Here is a 27358-nt window from a genome sequence, read left to right on the forward strand (position 1 = left end):
CCCCAGGGGCATGTGACAATTTCTAGAGACATTTTTGGTGTTGCAGCTGGTGGCTAGATGTTAATGACATTTATATATATATATATGTCAGCCTCAGGCCTTAGCTGCAGCACGTGGGCTTCTCTCAGGTTGTGGTGCACAGTCTCTAGAGCTCGAGGTCTCAGTAGTTGGTGCACAGGCTTAGTTGCTCCTTGACATGTGGGATATTAGTTCTGTGACCAGGGATTGAACCATGTCCCCTGCACTGGAAGGTGGATTCTTAACCACTGGGCCTCCAGAAAAGTCACCTACTGACATATTCGTGGGTTTAGGCCCATAAATGCTGCTAAATGTTTTATAGTGCACAGAACAGCTAACTCACAATGTTAGTAGTGCTGAAGTTAGAAAGCTTTGATTTAAAGTGATTAAAGTAAATCCATAGGAAATTTGGATGATTGTGTGGTCCATGAGAAGAGAGACTAGCATCCATCTAGACTTCACATTTGGAAAATGACAAGTCCACAGAACATGGCAGATTTGTCTTCTCAAATATTTGTTTACTAGTTTTTCCAAACAACTTCTGGAGTATGTTTGCATAGTATTATTAAGACAGTATAAAAAGGTAAGTATTGTTTCTGAATTGATAATGAAAATTGAGCCGTTAGTTTTAACATGTTGAAGTTTTGTGTTTTTTTTTTTTTTTTTTTTACAACATTAAAAAAAATATTTTTGGCTCTGCTATATCTTCATTGCTGCAAACACCAGCTTCTCATTGTGAAGGCTTCTCTTATTGTGGAGCACAGCCTCTAGGCACACAGGCTTCAGTAGCTGTGAGGCACTAGTCTAGTTGCCCTACAACATGTGGAATCTTCCTGGACCAAGGATCAAACACATGTGCCCTGCCTTGGCAGGTGACCTCTCAGCCACTGGACCACCAGGGAAGTCCTTTAATTAATTTTGAGTCATCTTTAGGTTCTTTAAAATAATCTGAATTTCCTAAAATTAGTTCCAAATCTTATATAGCACCAGACAAAAACAGAGCATTGATCACAAAGTATTGTTCTCATGTCCATAAAGCTTTATGCACTTGAGTGAACTATTCAAAAGGTTTCTAAAGGAGCTTTTTGGCAAGAAAATGAAAATAATTAGTGATGGTATGACTATGAAGACAAGCTTTACACATACTTTCTAGTTTAAGTGAAAAACCAAGACAAATTCAGAATTATGAAGGGGGATCTCTTGGAGTGCATAACACCCTTTGAAATATTGAACTAAAACCTTGCATTGAGATAAGCATATGCTTTGTTTTACAGTTAATTTCTTAAAGGATTTAAAACATAAATAGAAGTGCTATAGGTAAATCAGAATCAGTGTTTTTCCTTTTAAATCAGGTTTTTACTGAACAGACTAACAGTAATAGGTTTGTAAAGAGTGAAAGCCAAACTTAGTATTTTTTTTCCCTGTCAGTATTTCTATGAATGTGAATTTTTAGCTATTTAAAAAGAACTGTTTGCAGGTAGATTCCCTTTGATCTACTCTGGGTCATATTCTCTTGGCAACCCCCAAAAGTTATCACCGTTCTGAATTGTGTGTATATCATTGCCAAGCAGTTTTTAATTATGTGTTCCCCAATCACAACATAGTATAGGACTTTATGGTACAGTGGATAGGAATCTGCCTGCCAATGCAGAGAACATGGGTTCGGTCCCTGGTCTGGAAAAATCCGACATGCCCTGGAGCAACTAAGCCCGTGTACAACTACTGAAGCCCTCATAGGGCCTGTGCTCCACAAGCAAAGAATAGCCCCTGTTCTCCATAGCTAGAGAAAGCCCACACACAGCAACAAAAGACCTAGTGCAACCAAAATATCACAATAAATTAATTATATTAAAAAAGAGTCCACCTGCTTAAAAAAACCCATATATTTCTATTGTTTGCAAAATTAATTTGAATTGCCTCACCCTTTTCTTACATTCATTGTGTAAGCTTTATACCTGCAACCCAAAATCACATCACCTGAACTGTTTTTATTTTTCTTTTAAGTGTTAATGGGTCTAAATTTCTTATACTCACTAGAATGTATAGGATAATTTAACAAAGTAGAATAATTGTTAGACAATGCATTGAAAGTGTATCTTGAATTATTCTTTTGCTGGGTTATTATGATATATGTACATCTATATCACTTTATATTCCCATGGAACTTTGTAACATATATTTCATGTTTTTAAATATATGATACAGCTCACATTGTAGACAATAGTCTACATAAACTAAAGTCATAAGAATCAAAAGAGCAGCTTAGCTTGTCAGCACCATGTTGTTAGCAAATCAGCCTCTTAGAGCTTACTGCGTCCTTTGAGAAGGGGAAACTAATAATGCCCACCTCTTAGAATGGTTAGATGCAAATAAGATAAAAGTGCTAACATAGGTCTCCATAGCACGATACACGTCTTGAGACTGGGAGAGGTAAAGTGATTTGACTATAAGATAAAAGACTTTTTTGATTTTTCTTTAAAAAAAAAAAGGCATTGCCACTTCATTGCTTAAGGAAAAAAAAGATGTGTATCATTCACAGGTAGTTTTAGGGCTTGGTTTATCTATGAAATTTTCAAATTTTAGTAATAGCTATTTTATGTTGTGGAAAATGGGTTATTTTATGAATTATAAGTATTGGATTTTTGCCTTTTTTATTTTTAAGCACTATTGGAGTAAACAGTTGTTTTTATCTTTTCAGTTGAAAAAATTTCACTTTAAATCTTATTCTATTCCTATAGGTGTTGTTATAATTGATGACCATCCTGAAGTAACAGTAGTTGAAGACCCCCAGTCAAATTTGAATGATGATGGTTTTACTGAAGTGGTATCCAAAAAACAGCAAAAGCGTTTACAGGATGAAGAACGCCGGAAGAAGGAAGAACAAATCATACAGGTTTAGTGTTTCAATTTGTTGCTGCTTTTTTGGATTATTGCTCAAAATATACTAGGAAACGGTTGAGGTTTCTTCCCACCTATAAGGTCAGGGCCTTATTTATTACTCAAGTGCTGAGAATGACCTGATTTTTCACAACTTTAAACTGTTTTTAACTGCAGTGAGATCGGTTTTAAATAAAATGTAATTACTGTATCTTACTATCTGCCTTAGAGAAGATCATCTTTATTTCAGAGCAACTTATTTGCCCCATCTTACTTCATTGCAGTGTTAAATCTTGTTAAATCAGTGTTAAATCTTGGAAATCTAGCTAACACAACTCCCATGATCTCTAATAACTTGCAGATTCTTGACCTAAGCCAGTTTCTCTTAAAATCTAAATTAGTTTATTTAAATGCATAGTATGAATCACAGTAAGTTTAATTTTTCTTTTTACCGACCCAAACACCCATTTTGCTAAATGCTGGACCAGTATAAACATAAATAGAGCACGTGGGTCACAGTGATAAAGAGCCCTAATAGATTAGAAGGTTCTAAAACAGGAAGCACTGTAAAAATCCTATGTGTGTAATAATATTGAGTTTAACTGAGCGTAGTCCTTGAACTAGATATTTTCAGAAGTCATTTATTGTTACTGTGTTTTAAGAAGGTAAATCAGTGCATACATTCTATATAGCATAACACCCACCAACACTCCCAGAATTAATGTTTTTGTGGCAAACATCAGTTGAGTGGAACCAATAATTTTTTGTCAGGTAGAATCTGATTTTGCTGCCAAATGAAATTAGTGCAAATTTACTTAATTTCTTTGATTTCAGAATTGTGGAAAAGAGCTTGTGGACCTGTGTATCAAGAATATATGTTTTTTCCCCTATAGCATATTGGCTTCTCATAATTTAAAATCTCATTAGCAATCTTGATGTTTTTATTTTATTGAGTAGGTATTTTGTAAAAGAACTAAATTAGTAGTAGGTGACTTTGTTGGAAGATCTGTTCATGAACTGTTACATTTCAGCTATGTTATTGACACAAACGATTCCTGCAAATTTTTTAAGGTCTGGAATAAAAAGAATGCAAATGAAAAGGGAAGAAATCAGACTTCTAAGCTCCCACCAAGATTTGCCAAAAAACAGGCTACAGGAACCCAGCAAGTACAGCCTCCAGCTTCAGCTCTAACCTCAGCTCCGGGTCCAGGGTCAACTTCAGCTCCAGTTCCAGCCACAATCCCAGCTCCAGTTCCAGCCTCAACCCCAGCTCCCCTTCTAGCATCACCCGCAGCTTCTGTTCCAGCCCCCGCTACAGTCCCAGTCTTAACCTCCACCTCAGCTCCACTCCCAGCCTTAGCCTCAGCCTCAGCTCCAGTTCCAGCCTCCACCCCAGCTACAGCCACAGCCTCTTCTCCAGCTCCGGCTCCAACCCCAATCCTTGCCTCAGCTTCCTCTCCAGCATCTGTCCCCATCCTTACCTCAGCCTCAATTCCCATCCTTGCTTCAGCCCTAGCACCAGCTTCAGCTCCACCTCCAGCCATCTCAGCCCCAACTGTCCCTGCCTCAGCCCCGACAGCCCCAACCCCAGCCCCAGCCCCAACCCCCACCCTAGTCCAAGTCCCAGTCCCAGCTCCCACTGCCCCAGGTCAGACGCAGGGACAGACTCACAAACCAGTCCAGAGTCCACTACAGACTACAACACAATCTTCGAAACAGCCACCTCCTTCAATTAGACTACCTTCAGCTCAGACACCTAATGGCACAGATTATGTAGCCACAGGAAAACCCATCCAGACCTCTCAGTCACATGGCACTCTTACAGCTGAATTATGGGAGAACAAGGTGGCCCCACCAGCTGTGCTGAATGACATTTCTAAGAAATGTAAGTGTGCAACAGAGAAGTGAGGGGTGGGGAATGGTGTGGGAATTGAGAGTTTGTTTTCAATTTTATTTATAAACTCACGGTTTTTTTCTAGCCATCTCTTTTTTTCTTGATAGAAAGCAGTAATAGTAATCTGTAATGTTAGCTTCCTTTCTTAAAACCTTTATTTCTAAGACAAGTGTGTTACACTTTTAACAGCCGTATTTTATGGACACAACTTTTTGTTGATAAAACAATGTAGTTTTTTGGGGGAATCATTTATTTTGGTGTGCAAGAATCTCTTTAAATAGCATGTGAAAATTCATTCTTTTATTGTCTAGCTACCATTAAAAGAAAGGGTTAAATGGATTATGAATTATTAACCTCTAAATTTTAATGGTCGTATTTCCCGTGACTTATTCTTTTCAGTAGGTCCCATCAGTCCACCACAGCCACCTTCTGTCAGTGCGTGGAATAAGCCCCTAACGTCATTTGGATCAGCTACTTCATCAGAGGTAGGAGCAGATTTAGTAATGGCTTTTGTGGGGTTTTGTGGCAGTTTCCTTAAAACAGTTACTCAAACTTTGGCCTGTATCAGAATCACCTGGAGAGCTTAATTCCTGATCCTTAGTCTGTAAAAAACACCTTCCACTAATCTTGTATTTTAGATTCAGTTACAGTGTGACCTCTTAAGGACCTTTTTCTAAGTGATTTAACCATATTTTAATTGTTGCACCTCTTTTATCTAAACTTGTTACTTATTTTCTTTATCCATTATAATGCAGATTCTGCAAGTTAGATTGGTAGTGTCTGCCTGAATCAGTGCCTAGCACAAACAAGGTGTTACATAAATTAGAAGTTTAATTGATAAATTCCTCGGGTATTTGCACTCCATTACCAATCACGAAGTGCTTTCATGTATATTAATTTTTATTTTCAGAGCAGAAGTGGATAACACTGGGATTCCTATCTTTTTTCTGCTCCTCCATTAATTTATTCATCTATTTGTTGTTTTACATTTGTTTTAAATGATTTTTTACATTTGAGGGTGTGATTTGCCCTACAGTTCAGGGCAATTAAAGCCAGAACGTTAAAACTTAAGTCTTGCCCTACTTTTTATTTTATCAGTTGTTTTCTAATACAGATCAGTAGTGGTTAAAGGAATACTTTCTTAAAATACGACCAATGTCAGTTATGGGACTTCTCAGGTGGTGCTATAGTAAAGAACTTGCCTGCCAGTGCAGGAGATGTAAGAGACATGAGCTCAGTCTCTGAGTTGGAAGGATCCCCTGGAGAAGGCCATGGCAACCTACTCCAGTATTCTTGCTTGGAGAATCCCATGGGCAGAGGAGCCTGGTGGGCTACAGTCCATGGGGTCACAAAGAGTCGGACATGACTGAAGCGACTAGCATGCATGCGTTATCAATTAATCTGAATTAGATGAAGACTGCTTTAAACCTCCTATTGTACTTTTAAAATTTGTAGTATTACATAAATCATTCAGTCAAATTTGAACTCTACTTTGAAGCAAGTTTTTAAATGTTCTTTTACTAGGGAACAAAGAATAGTCAAGAAAGTGGAGTTGAAATTGGAATTGACACAATTCAGTTTGGTGCTCCAGCTTCAAATGGGAATGAAAATGAAATTGTTCCTGTGCTTTCGGAAAAAACTACCGACAAAATATCTGAACCTAAAGAACAACGGCAGAAGCAACCACGGGCAGGCCCTATCAAAGCCCAGAAGGTAAATACCGTTCGTGTTCCAGCCACTAACATATAAGGAGAATAAATAAGTTTTTAAATTGGATTTAGTTTTCAATGAATTGTCTTTGATCATGATGTGTTTTTGTCATAAACGTTGAATTTAGCTTCCAGATTTGAGTCCAGTTGAAAACAAAGAACATAAACCTGGTCCTATTGGAAAGGAACGTTCATTAAAAAATAGAAAAGTAAAAGATGCCCAACAGGTGGAGCCAGAAGGACAAGAGAAACCAAGTCCTGCTACAGTCAGAAGTACAGATCCTGTGACAACAAAGGAAACCAAAGCAGTTTCAGAAATGTCTACTGAAATAGGAACAATGATCTCAGTTTCATCCACAGAATATGGCACTAATGTGAAGGTAAGCAACAGGCAGTGATTACCAAGTCAGCTGATGGAAGCCAGGTCTAACATGAATGGGGAAAACAGCAGCAATATACTTTTTGTGTGTTTTTTTGCTTGAGGCATATAATTCTATAGCTTATATGGGTTATTATTTCTACAGAGATTTTATTTCATGGTGTGCATATGTGATCTAAAATTCCTTACAGTAAATTATTTCTTTCTTTGGAAACTAACTCTTAATTCTGAACTACTGAGTAGTTTAAAGTGAAAAAATATTTATACAAGATTAGAATGCTTTTCGGAGAAGGCAATGGCACCCCACTCCAGTACTCTTGCCTGGAAAATTCTATGGACAGAGGAGCCTGGTAGGCTTCAGTCCATGGGGTCGCTAAGAGTCGGACACGACTGAGCAACTTCGCTTTCATCTTTCACTTTCATGCACTGGAGAAGGAAATGGCAACCCACTCCAGTGTTCTTGCCTGGAGAATCCCAGGGACGGGGGAGCCTGTTGGGCTGCCATCTATGGGGTCGCACAGAGTCGGACACGACTGAAGTGACGCAGCAGCAGCAGCAGCAGCAGCAGAATGCTTTTCAGTGAGTTTATAGACTTTGAAAGAATTGCTGCATATTTCTTTTTATTTTGTTCATGGAGTTATAATGGACCCCCTCCTTACCTTGCACACTAATGAGATTCTGAGGTCAGGAAATAACATAAACTTAGTAACTCCAGGTATTGAGAGAAGGAAAAAGAAATGGCAACCCCCTCCAGTTCTCTTGTCTGGAAAATCCCGTGGACGGAGGAGCCTGGTAGGCTACAGTCTGTGGGGTCGCAAAGAGTTGGACACAACTGAGCGACTTCACAAGCCAGAGTAACTCCAGTATAGCCAGCTTTCTTCTAGAGTTGGAACAAGTCTTGTTTCATTGGTTGAGCACCAGAGGAATGACTGACTTGCATTTAGGGTCTACATTGAATGGAAAAATGTGTGTCTTTAAAAATACTCATTAAGGCAAGATAACACTGAGTGACTGATGGGGACTGACACTTGTGGGAGTAGCAGATTTCTGTCTGCCATTTGGTGTTCACTCTGGAACATATGCTCACTGGAAAGAAAGGTGGATGGAACCTTTCGTGTTACTTGAATATTTTTCTCTTTTTAATTGCCATGCAACTTAGTTCATGGAGGTGAAAAGCTCGTGTGATCTAACTCTACCATGTTTAAAGGAGAGATTCATGATGATAAACACGGAGTTTATCCTAAAATCTAATTGTGGCAACTAAGATCTTGACATTCATTATCCATGTTTTATTTTGAAGAAAACAAAAAATCAATAGTTGAAAGTAAGCTATAGATTTGAGTATAAGAACCACACAGTTATTTTAGAAATCCACAGAAATAAATATTTGGTACTGTTGACAGCCTCCTATATTGCAGTATATATTTTAAATGTATAGGACTCTAGCAATGGTTGAAATGTGGTAGGTCCATGTTTGTTTTATCCCACTGTTGGTCTCTAAGATTTGAGTGTTAAGGTTTGGTATCCTCTCCTGCTTTCTTCCAAAATAGCTTCACAACTGTTAGGCTGTCGTTAGAAAGTGACTAACTCCATTTAAAACTTCTTTTTTTTCTCTTACAACTCCACAGGAGTCTGTAACAGACTATACTACACCTTCTTCCTCTCTGCCTAACACTGTGGCTACTAATAATGCAAAGATGGAGGATACTTTGGTTAATAATGTAAGTAACCAACTGGAGATATTGCAGGTTTGGATAGGAACCTGGCTATTGTTACCTAAGAGTTGGTAGTAAGTTTGTATTTAGGAGCACTGTAAGGTAATTAGAGGAAATAGTCAAAGCTGAGTTGTTGTTTTTCCCCTGAAAATCATCACTTTAATACCCAGGCTTGTGATGCTTAGGCTTGGTTTCATATGTACTAATCCTGTTAACCTGATTTTGGTAAAAAAATTTTATTCTTAGTTTTCACATTCTACTGATTCAGCATTTAATTTTGTTGGTAATTTTGTTCTTAAATGACACCTTTTTATAATGCTGTGAAAGGTCGTTCACTTAAAAAGACAATTAGATTATTACTAAAGATTTATGTGTTTCTTTTTTAATTTGAAAAATGATACTGGACATTAACGACTTCATTCCTCTTCTGAAGACTGAAGGGTTTATCTTCATAAACCCTTGAATACTCTCTTAAAAGATGACAGTCAGTTATATAAACCTGGCTCTCACCTCCCAAAGCAACCATATTATAATTTAAGGATCTGTTAAATATTGGTACAGTCCAGTACTTGGCATAGTTCACAGACTGACGGGTGAAAAATGGGTAAGCGGAAAAAAGAAAAGAAAAGCATTTAGAAGTTACATGTGTGACTCTTGTTTTGTAGAGCAGATATGGTGGAAATTTGGTCATCTGCTTTCTTTTTTAAATATAGTCCTTGATAAATAAAGGCTTTTCTTTAAAAAATAATAATAATAACCTTTACAAATATGTTTAGAGAGCTCTTAAAAGGCTTCAGTTCTATAACTTTGAGAATAAAAATTCTCAATTGTGTTTTATTACAATGTCTTTGCTGTGTTTTCTGTTTTTGTCTTTAGTGTCAGGTATAGAGTCTTTTAGGTGAAATGCATTAGGGATCATTTAATCCAGCTTTTGTAGTCTGGCTGAAGGAAAAGGTATAGAAAGGAAGAAGTCACACATTTTGTCTTTGTGATAGGAGAGCACTTTTGGAGCTGATGAATGTAATTTGTCCAATTTCTTCTTCCCCTGACCTTTTGAGGAAAGGTTTATTTAACTTTCTGTAGGAAGCAATGGAATACTAGGGAAGGCAAAAAGGCTTGGTCAGTTTAATTCCTAGTGTCACTATGTAGATGGTCATTTGAATTGTGGTGTCTTTTCTCATTTTAGAAAAATAGAGAATAGAATATGTTACCTTTTCCAGAGTATTATGATGCCTTCTGCCAAACTACCCTTTTCTAAAAATTTAATGTATAAAATATGAATATGGAAGGAAAGATCATTAATCTTAAAACTCATTAAATATCTGCATGAACGTTTTAATGGTTTCCGTCTGATCTGCATAGTGACTTGTATACAGAGGACTACTGAAGGGAAGATGCCCCATCTTGAGTATAAGTAAATAGTCTGTGTTTGACTTTTAGCAATGTATTCAGAATGTATTTGAAAACAAGCTCAGTTTGGGTCAGGGAGCGTTTATAAAAAGTCATGAGTGTGAAATGATTTCACAGTGTTGCTTATTTGTGCCAAGTTTGGTGGTGATTCTGAGCTTAATATAGTGTTAGAAACAAACAAATTTCCTATATGGGGAAATTTTTAGGACTTTTTGAAATGTCCTTTGTTTATTCATTAGGCTAGGGGTTCCATTTTATGCATAGAACTGTGGTCTTTTTAAAAATTAAACTGGGGAATTCCTTGGTAGTCCAGTGGTTGGGACTCTGCACTTCTAGAGTGCATGAGTTTAATCTCTGGTCAGGGAGCTAGGATTCCCACAAGCCACTTGGCGTGTCTAAAAAATAAAAACTAAACTGAAAGATGGCTTATTTCCCTTGTTGAGGCTTAACACACTTTTTTTTAAGGATCTTAACGGATTTATGGGTTGTAGTACCTAATATTACAGTTGTTTTGAATCTTCAATGATTCAAATCAATTTAAATCTTGAAGATTTAAATGCAGGTGGTCTTTTTGATCATTAAAGCGCAGCTATTTTAAAGATTTATAAAATAGTCTCCATTAGATTGCCCATAGTATCACAAAGTGATTATCTTAAACCCTTCCCCAGCATTTCATTTTATTTAAACAACTGACTGAACCATCAAAATCAGTCATGTAGTAGTACATAATAAAATCTTAAGATCCAGAGAATTAGAAAAAAAGAGATAAAGGTAGCAAGTTTCCAATATCTTCAAGTTTCTATTAAATAACAGTACTTATCACAATTATGTATTGCTACCACAGTTTCTTTAGTGTAACAAGGTGGAGGTGAGGTGATAATTATAGCCTTTCCTCCCAACATTACTTTTGTTCTTGAATCTAGTTATAAGTTGACTAGGTTGCTATAGAGAGACTTTCTTATATTTACTCTATCATGTTAAATGCTTCATATAGAACCTGTGGGTTCTGTAAATGGTAAAAATTATATTCCCTAGAGCTTTGCTTTACAATGTATGGTCCAGGGACCAGCAGTATCAGCATTACCTGGGAGCTTGTTGAAAGGCAGGATTTTGTGACTTACCCAGACTAAGCGAATTTGAATCTGCGTTTCAACAAAAACCCCAAGTGTTTTGTATATACATTAAAATATAGGAGCATGGCCTTTAAGTTTATACTTTATATCTGTGACAGATTCTTTTTCTGTCAGTGATGTATAGATAAGCAGATAGTATTTCTTTTCAGACATTTGATCTAAGATGTCCAGAGTTATCAATTAGTGTAAATGCAGTGTAACTTCAGTCAAATATTCCTGTTGGTTCTAGTGAAAATAACCTTAGAATATATTAGTGTTATATTTGATGGGGCTTTTGCAGCAGACTTAGTTAGATTGTGATATGTGTTGCCTACCTTTTCAGGTGCCCCTGCCCAACACCCTCCCCCTCCCTAAGAGGGAGACTGTACAACAGAGCTCCAGCCTAACTTCAGTTCCTCCCACTACTTTCAGCCTCACCTTCAAGGTATGTACAACATCCATCTCTAAAGGTCCTTGATTGTTGCATGCAAGGGGACATAAGTTAATACTCTCGGCATTCTTACTAGTTTAGTGCAATAATCAGCAATACTAAGCTGAAGAAATGGAGTGATGTCAAATTACACCTTAAAATTTTATTAGTTTTTAACACCACATAGTAGTAGGTTGATATCTTCATATTTAAAATGAGGCCTATGCTTGTAAATTTTGTCTTAAAAATACAAGAGAGCGTTTTATGTTTGGTTTGTGTTGGGTTCCTCTTAGAGACTATAATAGTTACTGGAAACCAAGTAACCTGGTGTTGCATGTTTGTTTGTTTTTTATCGTAAGTACCAATAATGGTTAAGAATGCTAGTTTTCTGTCTTTCCTGTAAGTCATGTGTGAATTGAATGGATGCAAAGTGGTAGTTCTAAAGATGTAATTAAAACAAGTAATTTTTTATTTAATTTTTGTTGGATAATTATTGAATAAGAGTCCAAAAGAGATTTTACACAGCACATGCTTTTTGTTGTCAAGAAGTTTCGGCTTTTTTTTTTTTTTTAATCTCCTATTACACTTAAAATTTTGAACTGTGCTACGTGTTACTAATACTCTTGTACAATTGAGTTATTTGAGACTATTTTATATCAGTTGTTCACCTCAAGAGTAGTCAGTGGTTAAAAAGAACATATGTACAGATATGGAATTAAGTGAGGGTTATTTTTAGCTGCAATTTATTTATCTCTTCGGTGCTATGTATTTATAGTTTTATAACCTGGACCAGTATTTATCCTCTAATATAGCAGGACTTTCTCATGCTGCACTGGTTGCCAGTGAATCTTTTTGATGGTCAAGAGAGGAAGTAACTAAGTTGTTTTATAATGTGGTCAATGTTTGTTTCTAGACTCTTGGTGTTTGATTCTCCAGCCTCTTGACCACTTGTCCCCTTGACCCCCACCAACATCTTTTTTTTTTTTTTTAATATCCCCAACTTCTTTTTAAGAAGCTGCTTAAATACAAGTTTGAGATGATAAAATTTTTACAAGACAACCACTTCTGCTTTGTGTCATCTCCATCTTTACCCAGTCCTTACTATTTACTGCCAGTTCCTCCTACTCAAAGTCAAAGCTGTGGTTTTTCCAGTAGTCGTGTATGGATGTGAAAGCCGGACTATAAAGAAAGCTGAGCACCGAAGAACTGATGCTTTTGAACTGTGGTGTTGGAGAAGACTCTTGAGAGTCCCTTGGACTGCAAGGAGATCCAACCAGTCCATCCTAAAGGAAATGAGTCCTGAATATTCATTGGAAGGACTGATGATGAAGCTGAAACTCCAATACTTTGGCCAACTGATGTGAAGAACCGACTCACTGGAAAAGACCCTGATGCTGGGAAAGATTTGAAGGCAGGAGGAGTAGGGGACAATACAGGAGAGATGGTTGGATGGCATCACTGACGTGATGGACATGAATTTGAGTAGGCTCTGGGAGTTGGTGATGGATAGGGAGGCCTGGCATGCTGCAGTCCATGGAGTCGCAAAAAGCAGGACAACGACTGAGCCACTGAACTGAACTGAACCTCATACTCAGCCTTTTTTGTTTTTTTTCCCCTTGAATGACTCTCAACCTGTATTTCATACTTATATCTTACATTTGATTCCTCGAATAAGCAAATATAATATCATTAGTTATTCTTTAGGCTGGGTGTTGATTCTTCACATTGCCTTTCACTGGATGTTTTTAATACCCCCAAAAATACAGTTGAATTAAACTAAATTTAAATTGTATTAGCTTAAGACTTTTTCTAGTTTATTTTTATTTTTTTAGTGTACTTTTATTTTATACTGGAATATAGTTGATTTACAATGTTCTGTTAGTTTCAGATGTATAGTGAAATGATTCAGTTCTACATATGCATATATACATTATTTTTCAGGTATTTTTCCCTTATAGGTTATTACAGAATAGTGAGTAAAGTTCTCTGTGCTATACAGTAGGTCCTTGTTGATTATCTGTGTTTACTTTTTTTTTTAATGCCTCTCTTTATTTGAGAGATTTATAAAGTATAGAAATCTCTATTAATATTATATGGGTATTACTGACAGTATATCTGTCAAAAGGAAAAATGAATATAGTTAAGTAATTATACTTTTTAGGTTCTTTGAATTTCTAAAATTAGAATCTAAATTTTCTTGCTGCCTAAGAAATGAAACCATGTGTATGGCTTAAATATTATGTAGAATTAGTAAGCTATAATTTATTTCCAGTACAACAAAACTGGTTTTCAGTCATTGTAGTCTTTAAAACTGCTCTAAGTCATAAAATCTCAATTCTAGCAAATTGCATTTTGTTGGACTTCTTAAGTGGTAGTGTGGGATTTTTTTTGCTTTTGTTTCTTACCTTCTTAAGACTTTCGTTTTAAAATAAAACACATTAGAAATCAGCAAGGTGACTGTGAAGAAAAGGAAAGAAGCAAACCTAAAAGTGTCTTATATTTTGAATTTGTAGTAATGATATTAGCCATCAAGGTTAAATTGTATATAGTGTGTGTTTTAAGAGGAAAGTAGGGAGATATATAATATTTCTAAAATTATTAAAATCAGGTTGAAATTTTTATAAAGTTGGTACTTCAGGGACCTACAAACTTCCCAGCAGTGATATTTTAAAATCTTATTTGTGAAAAGTATTCTCATGGGGCTTACCTGGTGGCTCAGATGGTAAAGAATCTGCCTGCAATATGGGAGACCCAGGTTCGATCCCTGGTTGAGAACGATCCCCTGGAGTAGGAAATGGCAACCCACTCCAGTATTCTTGCCTGGAAAATCCCATGGACAAAGGAGCCTGGTGGGCTGCAGTCTTATTTGGTTGCAAAGAGTCAGATACAACTAACACATAGTATACATATACCCACGTAAGTCATTGCTGCTGAATTTTGTAGATTATCTTAGAGTTTTCCTTTCCACTCAATATTTTGACTAGTAGAACAAGAAACTTCAAAATTTCTGTATCTGTTCCTTTCCTGTTCATTGAGCCTCAGGATAGTTGAGGATCTGCATCTTTGCTCTCCAATCCAGTATCTACATACCACATGTAGTTACTGAGCACTTGAATGTGGCTAATCCAAGTTGAGGTGTGTGCTGTAAGTGTAAAAGGAAATAGATACTGGATTTGAAATGTTACTTTTTAAATTAAAACATCTCAATTTTTATATTGATTATAGCTTTTAATTATTATTGTAGATATATTGGGTTGAATGAAATATGTTACCAGAATTAGTTTTACCTCTTTATTTTTTAGAGTGTGGCTAGTAGAAAATATAAAATTACATGTGGCTTGCATTTATGTCTGTTGAACAGCTCTAAATAGATTAAATAAAACCCATTTCTACTTTTTAAGAAACCAAGACTACAGGTAAAATCAGCACCCACAAATACAAATGGTGGCAGTCAGACCTGAAATGCTTAATGGGGTCTGGACATGAAACAAGAAATAATAATTCTACTGAACCCGAGCCTAAAGCCTGTCTGGTTACATTGCCTTTAAAACACTGTGAACATAAAATAGCCAAACAGAAGATACATCTCACATGCCATTCAAGTGAGATTTATCTCACTTGAAGGCTTAAAGGCTTAAAAAGAAAGATTGGAGAGAATGGATTTTAATGAAGGACCTTTAATGTCTTGCTTACTAGAATCAGAGCCTTAAATCAGTCCGAAAGGACATGGTATTTCTGTTTCCTTATTCACTGGTAGGAATAGGGACTCATATTTAGATGATTAAAGCTGTCACTATATTTCATTGACCTGCTTGCCAGAGCATTCAACAAACCCTGTAGAGACAAAATTAAAACCCATTGCAATTTGAGTAAAGGAGCGGAGATAAAGAAGAAAATGAAAGGTTTAAAAGCCTTATGGTCCTAATCTGAAAGATTGTATTTGGAATACATTTATGTATATATATTTGTTTATATATGTGTATTAGTTCTGTGTTATGATAGTGATTTTTTTTGTTTTTTTGCTTTAAAAAATGTTCTTTTTGTTCCAGATGGAGTCTGCTCGCAAGGCGTGGGAGAATTCTCCAAATGTAAGGGAAAAGGGATCCCCAGTAACTTCCACAGCACCTCCAATTGCAAGTGGGGTCAGCAGTAGTGCCAGTGGACCAAGCACTGCTAATTACAATTCGTTCTCAAGTGCATCGATGCCTCAGATTCCTGTTGCTTCAGTCACTCCCACAACTTCACTATCAGGTAGAAATCCTCGTGTACCTTTTCTGTAATGATCTTAAATTATGTAAAATTTCTTTAAGATCTTTTCCTATTTACTCGTCCCAAAAGTATATTTATAAAAGACGTAAAATTGTACATGAGATAATTATCAGCTCTTTTATAAACTTCTTACCAGTTTGCATTTTAATTTTCATTATTTAACTCATACAGCTAATTAGCCCTATTCAGAAATAACACAGATGGGACTTCCCTGCTGGTCCAGTGGTTAAGACTTCACCTTCCGATGCAAGGGGTGCAGGTTCAGTCCCTGGCCAGGGAGCTAGGATCCCATATGCCTTGCGGCCGGAAAACTAAAACATAAACAGAAACAATATAGTAACAAATTCAATAAAGACTTTAAAACTGGTCCACATCAAAAAAATACTAAAAAAGAAAAGAAAGAAAGAAAGAACACAGAATCACAAAGCTTTTAAGTTTTCTGTGATCTGTATCTAATTTGAAGGAGCTCTTGGCCTAAGTCTATTGATTTAACATATTTTCTGGGGAAGAGTTACAGGGTAGAAACTTTCCAGTCTGTTACTTGAATAAATGATATCCATTGGCTTTGGTGTTTTGGGTTTTATGTTGTTTTTAAGGAGAGTCCGTCAACACCCCAAATTAGAAGATGTTTTTCTTAAATGTTTCACTAGTGTGTAATCCTTTTTCTCATATGGGGCTTTATCATTCTTAAAGAACCAGAGATGGTTCTGAAGTATTTGACTCTGTGAAGGTACATCCTTTTACAATATGCATAACCATGTTTCTTCTGAAAAGAGAAGTTCATTTTAAGCTTTCCTAATACTGTCTATATTTCCAAAACAGTAAGAAACTCCTTTTCCAATACCTGTAAAATGTATACAGCACAGAATTTACTTTCTCTGGCTAGTTTTCATTTAATGATTGCAGTAATGATTCTCAGTATTCCAGCTTTCTGTGCTAGTTTTAAGCACCAAAAGGACTAGACTTTGGGTTGTACTATAGTTATTTGATATTATCTGGAATCAGACATGTGTATTAAGACAAACCCAGAGGTTCACATCAAAGACAGTATTCCAGCTGTACTTCTTCCACCACCCGTTTGCAAGACATCTTCATTATATAAATATTAACAGCTTAGGCCCCAGACTGCTTGGGGATAGGGAGTGAGGCTGTAAAGGAACCAGGAGGAGAGTATGGTAGGAAGATTAGGAAATAAAGAGATTGAGAAGTTTCCTGCCTTTTTCTTTGGAACCCAACTACTTCCTTTCCTTGGAGTCTAGTTTCCCTACCCTTCCCTCAACTAGGATAAGTTTTTAACAAGGACCTTCTTGCCTGGTCATCCAAATGGAAGAATAGAGATACCTCAGTGTTGGTCCTCTCTTAGAACATCATTTGATGTCTGAAAATAATAATAACTACTACATCTGACTTTTGAATCAAATACCTGTATTGTTATTTACTGTAGTATTACTAATTGTTTGTCTTGTTTTTAAAGTATTACTAAATACAAGGAGAGAAAAGAATAGTCTTAAGTTTGTGTCTCTTTCTAGGAGCAGTTTACATTAAATTTTTGTATTACATTAATAATAATTACTCTTAAGGTACAGCACTTTTTCATTTGTTTATGTTTATGCCTAGCCTTTAATAGATGTTCAAATATTCATTTGACATTCTAAAGCTCCTTAAGGTATTTTGCCACAAAGAGGAAAAAAATCTAATCTTAAGTTTCTGTGACATTTGGGGGCAGTTGTGGTCTGTCAGGGCCCATTTATGTGCTTGTATTTATGTCTCACCATAAATGAATAAAGTTGTTGATTATCCTTAGTGATGATTGAAAATTATGTATTAGTTTGACATTAAGCTATGACAGTGTTGTGGGCTCTCAGTCTCCTTGTTTTGTGAGTTTATATTTAAATTTTCGATTTATATTTCTTCAGATTTTGTAGTCCTATTTGCATCTGATAATTATTTCTTCCTATTATAAGCCCCTTCATATCCACTTTTTGTCTGAGATGCAGTATATAAGAACATAATAAGTACTTACTTGGCGTACATATTAATTTTCCAGTTTCCAGTCGGTGCTTGAATTTACTTGAATTTGGTTGAATTTACTTAAATATACACTACACTTCTCTCATTTTATTCCTCTCCCCAATGTAGGAGCTGGTACATACACTACCTCTTCTTTGAGTACAAAATCTACAACCACGTCAGACCCTCCTAATATCTGTAAAGTGAAACCCCAACAATTACAAACGAGCAGCCTGCCTTCTGCAAGTCATTTTTCACAGTTAAGCTGTATGCCTTCCCTTATTGCTCAGCAACAACAGAGTCCACAAGTCTATGTGTCTCAGTCTGCAGCAGGTAAGATTTTTAAGATCTGGATAGAAGGAATTTAGAAAATGAAGATGTTTTAATGCTTCTGTTTTTTTTTCCTCTTTCCCTTACCTTTTCAAGTTTTTTTTTTTTTATTTGCATTGCAAATTTGTTTCCTCAGAGAATTGAATGCTGTCTCTCTTTGGTAAGTATTCAGGGGCTCGTGACAGTTGTTTCTTACACATATGTTACATAGATAGTAGACAGATTAGTGTACTTATGGATTCCAAGTCTGCAGATAATCACCTGTGGATTTAAAGTGTTCAAAAAAATTTTCACAAAGTTCCAAAAAACTAAGGTTCTATTGTCTGTGTAGGGATAACTATTTATGTAGTATTTACATATTAGGTATTATAAGTAATCTAGAGATTTAAAGTATATGAAAGGATATGCTTAGGTTATATGCAAATAATGTACCCAATTTTACATAGGAGACTTGAGCATTTACAGATTTTGATATCTGGGCCGGGGACAGTGAGGGTGGTATCCTGGAACCAAGCTTCTACGGAGAGCCAAAGTTTGTTATCTGAAACCTGACAAATTGATGATAAAGTACATGAGGGAAGGATAAAACATAAGAACGACAAAGAAAGAAATTTATATATTGGGAGGGGTAACATCCTACTAAATTCCACAACATTCAGTTCAGGCGCTCACTTGTGTCCAACTCTCTGACCCTGTGGACCGCAGCGCGCCAGGCCTCCCTGTCCATCACTAACTCCCAGACTTCACTCAGACTCATGTCCATTGAGTCAGTGATGCCATCCAACCATCTCATACTCTATTGTCCCCTTTTCCTCCTGCCCTCAATCTTTCCCAGTATCAGGGTCTTTTCCAGTGAGTCAGCTCTTCGCATCAGGTGGCCAAAGTATTGGAGTTTTGGCTTCAACATCAGTCCTTCCAATGAACACCCAGAACTGATCTCCTTTAGGATGGACTGGTTGGATATCCTTACAGTCCAAGGGACTCTCAAGAGTCTTCTCTAATACCACAGTTCAAAAGCATCAATTCTTCGGCGCTCAACTTTCTTAATAGTCTAGCTCTCACATCCATACCTGACTACTGGAGAAACCATAGCCTTGACTAGACGGACCTTTGTTGACAAAGTAATGTCTCTGCTTTTGAATATGCTGTTTAGATTGGTCATAAATTTTCTTCCAAGGAGCAAGCACCTTTTAATTTCATGGCTGCAGTCACCATCTGCAGTGATTTTGGAGCCCCCAAAAATAAACTCAGCCACTGTTTCCTGTTTCCCCATCTATTTGCCATGAAGTGATGGGACCAGATGCCATGATCTTAGTTTTCTGAATGTTGAGCTTTAAGCCAACTTTTTCACTCTCTTTCACTTTCATCGAGAAGCTCTTTACTTCCTCTTCACTTTCTGCCATATGGGTGGTGTCATCTGCATATTGAGGTTATTGATATTTCTCCTGGCAGTCTTGATAGCTTGTGCTTGTAGCTTGTGCTTGTAGCTTGTGCTTCATCCAGCCCAGCATTTCTCATGAGGAACTCTCCATATAAGTTAAATAAGCTGGGTGACAATATACAGCCTTGACGTACTCCTTTTCCTGTTTGGAACCAGTCTGTTGTTCCATGTCCAGTTCTAACTGTTGCTTCCTGACCTGCATACAGATTTCTCAAGGGGCAGGTCAGATGGTCTGGTATTCCCATCTCTTTCAGAATTTTCCACAGTTTATTGTGATCCACACAGTCAAGGGCTTTGGCATAGTCAGTAAAGCAGAAATAGATGTCTTTCTGGAACTCTCTTGCTTTTTCGATGATCCAGCAGATGTTGGCAATTTGATCTTTGGTTCTTCTGCCTTTTCTAAATCCAGCTTGAACATCTGGAAGTTCATGGGTCACGTATTGCTGAAGCCTGGCTTGGAGAATTTTGAGCATTGCTTTACTAGCGTGTGAGATGAGTTCAATTGTGCAATTGTTTGAGCATTCTTTGGCATTGCCTTTCTTTGAAATTGGAATGGAAACTGACCTTTTCCAGTCCTGTGGCTGCTGCTGAGATTTCCAAATTTGCTGGTATATTGAGTGCAGCACTTCCACAGCATCATCTTTTAGAATTTGAAATAGCTCAGCTGGAATTCCATCACCTCCACTAGCTTTGTTCGTAGTGATGCTTTCTAAAGCCCACTTGACTTCACATTCCAGGTTGTCTGCCTCTAGGTGAGTGATCACAACATCATGGTTATCTGGGTCATGAAGATCTTTTTTGTACAGTTCTTCTGTGTATTCTTGCCACTTCTTAATATCTTCTGCTTCTGTTAGGTCTGTACCATTTCTGTCCTTTATTGAGCCCATCTTTGCATGAAATGTTCCCTTGGTATCTCTAATTTTCTTGAAGAGATCTCTAGTCTTTCCCATTCTGTTGTTTTCCTCTATTTCTGTGCCCTGATCGCGAGGAAGGCTTTCTTATCTCTCCATGCTGTTCTTTGGAACTCTGCATTCAAATGGGTATATCTTTCCTTTTCTCCTTTGCATTTCACGTATCTTCTTTTCACAGCTATTTGTAAGGCCTCCTCAGATAGCCATTTTGCTTTTTTGCATTTTTTTTTCTTGGGGATGGTCTTGATCCCTGTCTCCTGTAGAACTGTCCATAATTCATCAGATAGTTCTGTCCATAGTTCTATCAGTTCTATTCCCTTAAATCTATTTGTCACTTCCACTGTATAATCATAAGGGATTTGATTTAGGTCATACCTGAATGGTCTAGTGCTTTTCCCTACTTTCTTCAGTTTAAGTCTGAATTTGGCAACAAGGAGTTCATGATCTGAGCCACAGTTAGCTCCTGATCTTGTTTTTGCTGACTGTATAGAACTTCTCCATCTTTGGCTGCAAAGAATATAATCAACCTGATTTCGGTGTTGGCCATCTGGTGATGCCCATGTGTGGAGTCTTCTCTTGTGTTGTTGGAAGAGGGTGTTTGCTATGACCAGTGCATTCTTTTGGCAAAACTCTATTAGCCTTTGCCTTGCTTCTTTCTGTACTCCAAGGCCAAATTTGCCTGTTACTCCAGATGTTTCTTGACTTCCTGCTTTTTCATTCCAGTCCCCTATAATGAAAAGGATATCTTTTGTTTGAGTGTTAGTTCTAGAAAGTCTTATAGGCCTTCATAGAACTAACTGTTCAACTTCAGCTTCTTCAGCCTTACTGGTTGGGGCATAAACTTGCATTACCATGATGTTGAATGATTTGCCTTGAAAACTGAACACGTTAATCAGAGTTAAATTGTAAATAAACGATTGAAAAATATTCAGGCTCACTCATGATTTAAATTCAACATAAAAGGACAGTAAAGCGATTTGGAAAATATTAGGACGATTGATAATACTTAGCATATTTAATACCCAGTATCTGTAAGGATCCATAGGTATTATTACTAGGCTCTTAAAGCACATTGCTAGTGAGCGTATAAGTTGGCATAATTCTTTTAGAAAAGTGTCTCAGAATGTTCCATGTGTTCATCATCACTGTCTGTGGTTTGAGGGCTTCTCACTGCAGTGGCTGCTTTTGTTGCATAGCGCAGGCTCTGGGCACTTGGGCTCAGTAGCTGTGGCACACAGGCTTAGCTGCTCTGCAGCATGTGCGATCTTCCCAGACCAGGGATCAGACCGGTTTCTCCTGCATTGGCAGGTGGTTTCTTTACCACTGAGCCACCAGGGGAGCCAGTTTGGAGTCTTATCATATAGATAAACCTACTTGTTAATCAGAGATATATGTATGGGCGTATTCATTCATTGCCATACTGTTTATAATGATAATAAAAGCAATATGGAAAGTTCTCCCAAACATACTGTTACATAAAAACAACATAACACAAAGTAGTGAATATAAACATGGAGAAGAAATCTGATAAGAATCTATACCAAATTCTTTCAGTTATTATGCTCTTAAAGAACACTGCTAGTGAGCATCTAAATTGGCATAATTCTTTTGAAATATTTTGCCAAATTCTAGTTGGTTCAGTTTAGTTCAGTTGCTCAGTCATGTCCTACTCTATGCAACCCCATGGACTGCAGCATGCCAGGCTTCCCTGTCCATCACCAACTCCCAGAGCTTGCTCAAACTCATGTCCTTTGAGTCAGTGATGCCATCCAAACATCTCATCCTCTGTCGTCCCCTTCTCCTGCCTTCAGTCTTTCCAGCATCAGGGTCTTTTCCAGTGAGTAGGTTCTTTGCATCAGGTGGCCCAAGTGTTGGAGTTTCAGCTTCAGCATGAGTCCTTCCAATGAATATTCAGGATTGACTTCCTTGAGTTGAGGATTGACTGGTTCCATCTCCTTGCAGTCCAAGAGACTCTCAAGAGTCTTCTCCAACACCACAGTTCAAAAGCATCAATGCTTCAGTGCTCAGCTTTCTTTATAGTCCAACTCTCACATCCATACATGACTACTGAAAAAAACATAGCTTTGACTAGACGGACCTTTGTCAGCAAAGTAATGTCTCTGCTTTTTAATATGCATCTAGGTGGATCATGGCTTTTCTTCCAAGGAGCGTATAAATTGGCATAATTCTTTTGAAATATTTTGCTAATTTCTAATTGGTAGATTTAAAATTAGGGTGGATTTGCTGGTTCGTTTTCAATTTTTGTGGATTATATAAAATTTTGCTAGTTTATACCCCAGTGGCAGTATATGAAAGTGTTTTTTTCTTCCTTCCACAAGTACAAGAGTGTCATTGTTTTAACTTGCATAACCTGTCAGGTAGAAGTGTTACATATTTTTCCTTTTGCATCTTTTCACATTTCTAGTTTTTCCTTAGCTATTTGAATTTTCAGAAGGCTCACTTAATATGAAGTCTGCTTTAAAGTTTGGTTTGAGGTTATTGTTTGGAAGATTCTGAAGGTGAGACACTCATTGCTTCTTGTTTTTGCTGCTAATCTGTAGCTCAGATCCCGGCTTTCTACATGGACACAAGTCATCTATTCAATACCCAACATGCACGACTGGCTCCACCATCCTTGGCTCAGCAACAAGGCTTCCAGCCAGGTCTCTCTCAGGTAAATATCATAGGCTTCTTTCACCCTATCATGTTTATGGTGTAATAGTATTTCGGGGTTCAGTTTAGGACTAGTAATGGATTGAAAAGGAATTTTAGGTGTTTGCATTTTGTTTTGTTTTCTAAAGGAACTGATACATAGCATTAATGTTTTGTTTCATGTCTCACATTTTTATTTTCCAAGTGTGTCACTGTGTATATGGTGTTCACATACTGTTTTTACATTGCATTGCAGCCAACTTCAGTGCAGCAGATCCCAATCCCTATTTATGCCCCACTGCAAGGACAGCATCAGGCCCAGCTGAGTTTGGGTGCTGGGCCTGCTGTTTCCCAGGCTCAGGAACTATTCAGTTCTTCACTTCAGCCATACAGGTAAATGCTTTATAATTATGTTTGTGATGATGTTGAAAACAATGTAATTGCTGAACCTTCTGCCATATCCTGTCTATTCCCTCCTTCCCCCCAAAAGCAAGATGACCTTCTTATAAACTGCATTATATAATTGTGTTGCATGTATGTCATGAACTTCAGCCTCTGGTAATTTCTATCAGACTTTATTGAACAAAGTGAAGCTTCAGAACTTCTTGAAGAAGAGGCTAACGGCAGTCCCATAAAAATTAGAAATCACAGAGGAAAACTGCTTAAGGACCTAAAGGTGTAAGTGCCACCTCACTGCTAACAGCTGTAAATCAGACTTGCTCTGTGTAAGAGCTAACATACGACAGATGATAGCAGTATGTAAGGAGGCAGAGGCCAGGATGGAATGTAATAAAAGCGAGAGAAGTGGAGTGTCTAAAACAGAGAACAGAAGTAGTAGTGATGAGTATGTTGTAGTATATGAGTATAATATAGAAGAAACCATTCTTTTGAAAGATTCATCCTGTTATCTTTGCAATTAAGCAAGTAATAAAAACTGATCTTTATCTAACTTTATATATATTACTCAGCCCTTGACATACACTAACTTATTTGGTTTTCCCAAAACCAGATAAAGTAGATTAAGTCATCCCTATTTGACATTTGAAGAGGTTGTGGGTTTTGTTTTTAGCCTAATGTTACAGTACAAATAAATGGCAGATCCTGGACTTAACCCAGGTGTCTCTCATCTCCAACTTAATGGGACTGGCAGGGTGTGGTAAGAGTTGAATGATAGCAGTGATCATGGCATAACTCAGTCGTCATCATGGTACATCCGTCATCAGTACTTATGGTAATGGCTATGAACCATCAAAAAGAAAAAGAAATTCCGTTCAGGACATTCAATGTAAATAAGCTTGCAAAATTAGGCATTTCCTTTTAGAAACTTGCTTTTAAGTGATTCAGGTAGAATTTCCATACTTTATAGATTAAAATTGGCATCAGTTGATATAGCTCATTTCTACAGATCATGTTTCATTCCTAAAGCAGGTGTTTTCAGCTAGTCATACTTTCTCAAAGGAGCAGAATTATGGGTAACTTAATAAATGTGGCTCTCACTTTTGTTTTTTATTAAAGATTATTCAGTAGCATTGAGTACATCTGTATAATTAATACTAATTATATAATTCTGATATTACTCTTGTCATTTACTTTGGTTATTCCAAAAAATTCTCAGTACAAGTAAAATTATTTACCCTAAATAAAATTATAGGCAGTCTCTTTCATGTTGTTAAATTTGAGATTATATTGAAATTTGTAGTAAAACTTAAAAGTTGAGTAGAGGGACTTCCAGTGGTTAAGACTCTGCACTTAAAACAACAGCAACCAAAAAACCAAACTCCACAAATGTAAAGATCCAGAAAATGTATATTCATTAAAAACTTCAGTAGATTTAGAAATAGCAAGTAGGTTTAATCTCAAAACCAATCTCCTTTTAATTGGCTATTTGAAACACTGTTGAAATGTTTGCTACCTTTGAGCTGTGTTAAACAGAGTTCAGTAATTAGTAATGTCTTCAGTAGTCATGGGGGATGGATTTGCAATGCACCGACACTCTGTATTTGTAACCCCCATTTTAACAATTGCCTTGGAAGATGAACTTTTTAAGTATATATATGTGATAAGTAATATGTGTGTGTGTGTATGTAAATATCTATGTAATTGTGACAAATTGCTACCTGGAAGGCACCAGTTTTGACTTGAAAGTAGTTGTTTGTATCCCTTCCACATCATTCTGCTGTTTCATGTTCTGAACCTAATTAGCGTAGTATTTATTAACAGGGAATCGTTGGAATTAATTTCTGCCGGGATGGGGTAGTTTTAACTGTACCCTGATGTTTTCTCATTTTATGTTTGAAGCATTATAAGTAGATGTTGTAAAAGTTAGTTGTGTCCCTAGAAAGGTGTTCCTGCTTAATGGGTTTTGTCCCTGCCTCCATCCCAGAAATAATAGGGCAGTCTAGGGTTAGATTTCAGCGTTGTGTGTTTTTAAAAACCCTTCAAATATGCAATACAGTATTATTAACTATAGTCACTATGTTGTGCATTACATCCCCTTTATAAGGGAGTTATATACCCTTTGACCATAATACTGTTTTGCATATTTGAACATTGCCAAGAGAATAGATCTTAAAAAGTTTCTCATCACAAGGAAAAAAAAAGTGTAACTATGTGTAGTGACTGATGTTAACTAGACTCATTGTGGTGGTTATTTTGCATATGTATGAATACCAAATCATTACATTGTACACCTGAAACTAGCGTAATGTTATGAGTCCGTTATGCTTCAATTAATGAAACAGAATTTTGTGGGTGCTTCTGTTGTTAACTACTATCTGCTTTATTCCATAGAGGTCTTGAAATATATGTACTACATGTTTATATATGTATACTATGTATATATTACTGTAATGAAATACAGATATTAAAAATCAGAACTGTTGGTGCTATAAATTCGAATAGACTGGTAATACCAAAGAGAAAAACAACAGATTTGGTTCTGAGCTTGCTAATGAACACAGGAAAATAGAATTATTCTCATTGTTAAAGAGAAGAAAATCTTTAGCATTTTCTCAGCAAGAGTAATAATAAGCCTTTTCCCGGAAGTTTAACGTGCAGAGCTTTGCTGTATATAGGGCTCAATGAATCTTGAAACAAGTGCTTTAGACACTGTCTGTATTCTCTACCTCTTTAGTTATGCTAAGTAGAGTATTTGGTCATTTGAGATAGTCATTCTTAAGAGTCCAGATTAAAACATGCCTTTCTCTGTAACATTTCTGTAGATCTCAGCCAGCCTTTATGCAAAGCAGTCTGTCCCAGCCATCTATGGTCCTTTCTGGTACTGCCATCCACAACTTTCCAGCTGTCCAACACCAGGAACTCGCCAAAGCACAGTCAGGTCTTGCCTTCCAACAAACTTCAAATACTCAACCTATTCCCATATTGTATGAACATCAGCTGGGTCAGGCATCAGGACTAGGAGGTTCTCAACTGATCGATACGCATCTTCTCCAGGTAAGGCAAGAGCTAGAATCACGCACTGTATTTGTATTCCTATTCAGCACATTATTTAAGAAATAATTTTGAAAGGAAAAAAAATGTTAAAAACACACAATGAAAAAATAAGATCTTCCTTTCTGTCTAATGCTAATAAGATTCATTGAGATTACTTTGAAGTCATAACCTTTTGATATCTGAATTGGAAAGTATTTCAGTCTTACTTCTTACAAAATATTTTCTAGGCTAGAGCGAATCTTACCCAGGCTTCAAATCTTTATTCTGGACAAGTACAACAGCCTGGACAGACAAATTTTTATAACACTGCCCAATCACCAAGTGCTCTCCAGCAGGTAAACTATGGCATGGTAAATTTCCTCAATTTTCTTTATTATTGTTGTCGCTATTGCTTTTGTTGTTGTTGGGGGATTAAAATAGAACCAAGATGGGGAGATGGTCCAGTGGCCTCAGGCTTTTTTTCTGAGGAATTTAGGAATTCTCTCGGGTCCACTGGTAGTGGGACATGTTTCAGTCTTACACCACCCCTCTTCTCACCCCCATTCCCCATAAAATCAGTGATGCTCTTTACCTCTTTTTAAAGGGGACTTCTTTTTATTTATTTATTAATATTTATTTTGTATCAGTTGCAGCACACAAGGTCTTTTTTGTGGCATACACGATCTGTAGTTTGGCATGTAAGATCTAGTTCCCTGACCAGGTGTCAAACCTAGGCCCCCTGCATTGGGGATGTGGAGTCTTAGCCACT

General features: G+C 37.0%; 1 protein-coding gene across 17 annotated transcripts in view; it reads left to right on the top strand.

Annotated features, from left to right (window-relative positions):
• Nucleotides 1–27358, top strand: part of PRRC2C (proline rich coiled-coil 2C) — a 94876-nt gene that overhangs the window by 60859 nt on the left and 6659 nt on the right. For 7 of the 17 annotated variants that reach the window (XM_069545619.1, XM_069545624.1, XM_069545626.1 and 4 more), the window contains exons 18-30: nucleotides 2757–2911; nucleotides 3967–4780; nucleotides 5189–5274; nucleotides 6314–6502; nucleotides 6627–6878; nucleotides 8506–8598; nucleotides 11458–11559; nucleotides 15594–15795; nucleotides 17953–18156; nucleotides 23067–23179; nucleotides 23414–23550; nucleotides 26379–26610; nucleotides 26838–26960. In XM_069545619.1, the coding sequence (XP_069401720.1) occupies nucleotides 2757–2911; nucleotides 3967–4780; nucleotides 5189–5274; nucleotides 6314–6502; nucleotides 6627–6878; nucleotides 8506–8598; nucleotides 11458–11559; nucleotides 15594–15795; nucleotides 17953–18156; nucleotides 23067–23179; nucleotides 23414–23550; nucleotides 26379–26610; nucleotides 26838–26960 (2702 nt within the window). The remainder of the gene's footprint in view (nucleotides 1–2756; nucleotides 2912–3966; nucleotides 4781–5188; nucleotides 5275–6313; nucleotides 6503–6626; nucleotides 6879–8505; nucleotides 8599–11457; nucleotides 11560–15593; nucleotides 15796–17952; nucleotides 18157–23066; nucleotides 23180–23413; nucleotides 23551–26378; nucleotides 26611–26837; nucleotides 26961–27358) is intronic. The other 10 variants (XM_069545623.1, XM_069545630.1, XM_069545627.1 and 7 more) reach the window with 5 other exon arrangements.

Source organism: Ovis canadensis, chromosome 12 (assembly GCF_042477335.2).
Source record: "Ovis canadensis isolate MfBH-ARS-UI-01 breed Bighorn chromosome 12, ARS-UI_OviCan_v2, whole genome shotgun sequence".
Lineage (NCBI taxonomy): Eukaryota > Metazoa > Chordata > Mammalia > Artiodactyla > Bovidae > Ovis > Ovis canadensis.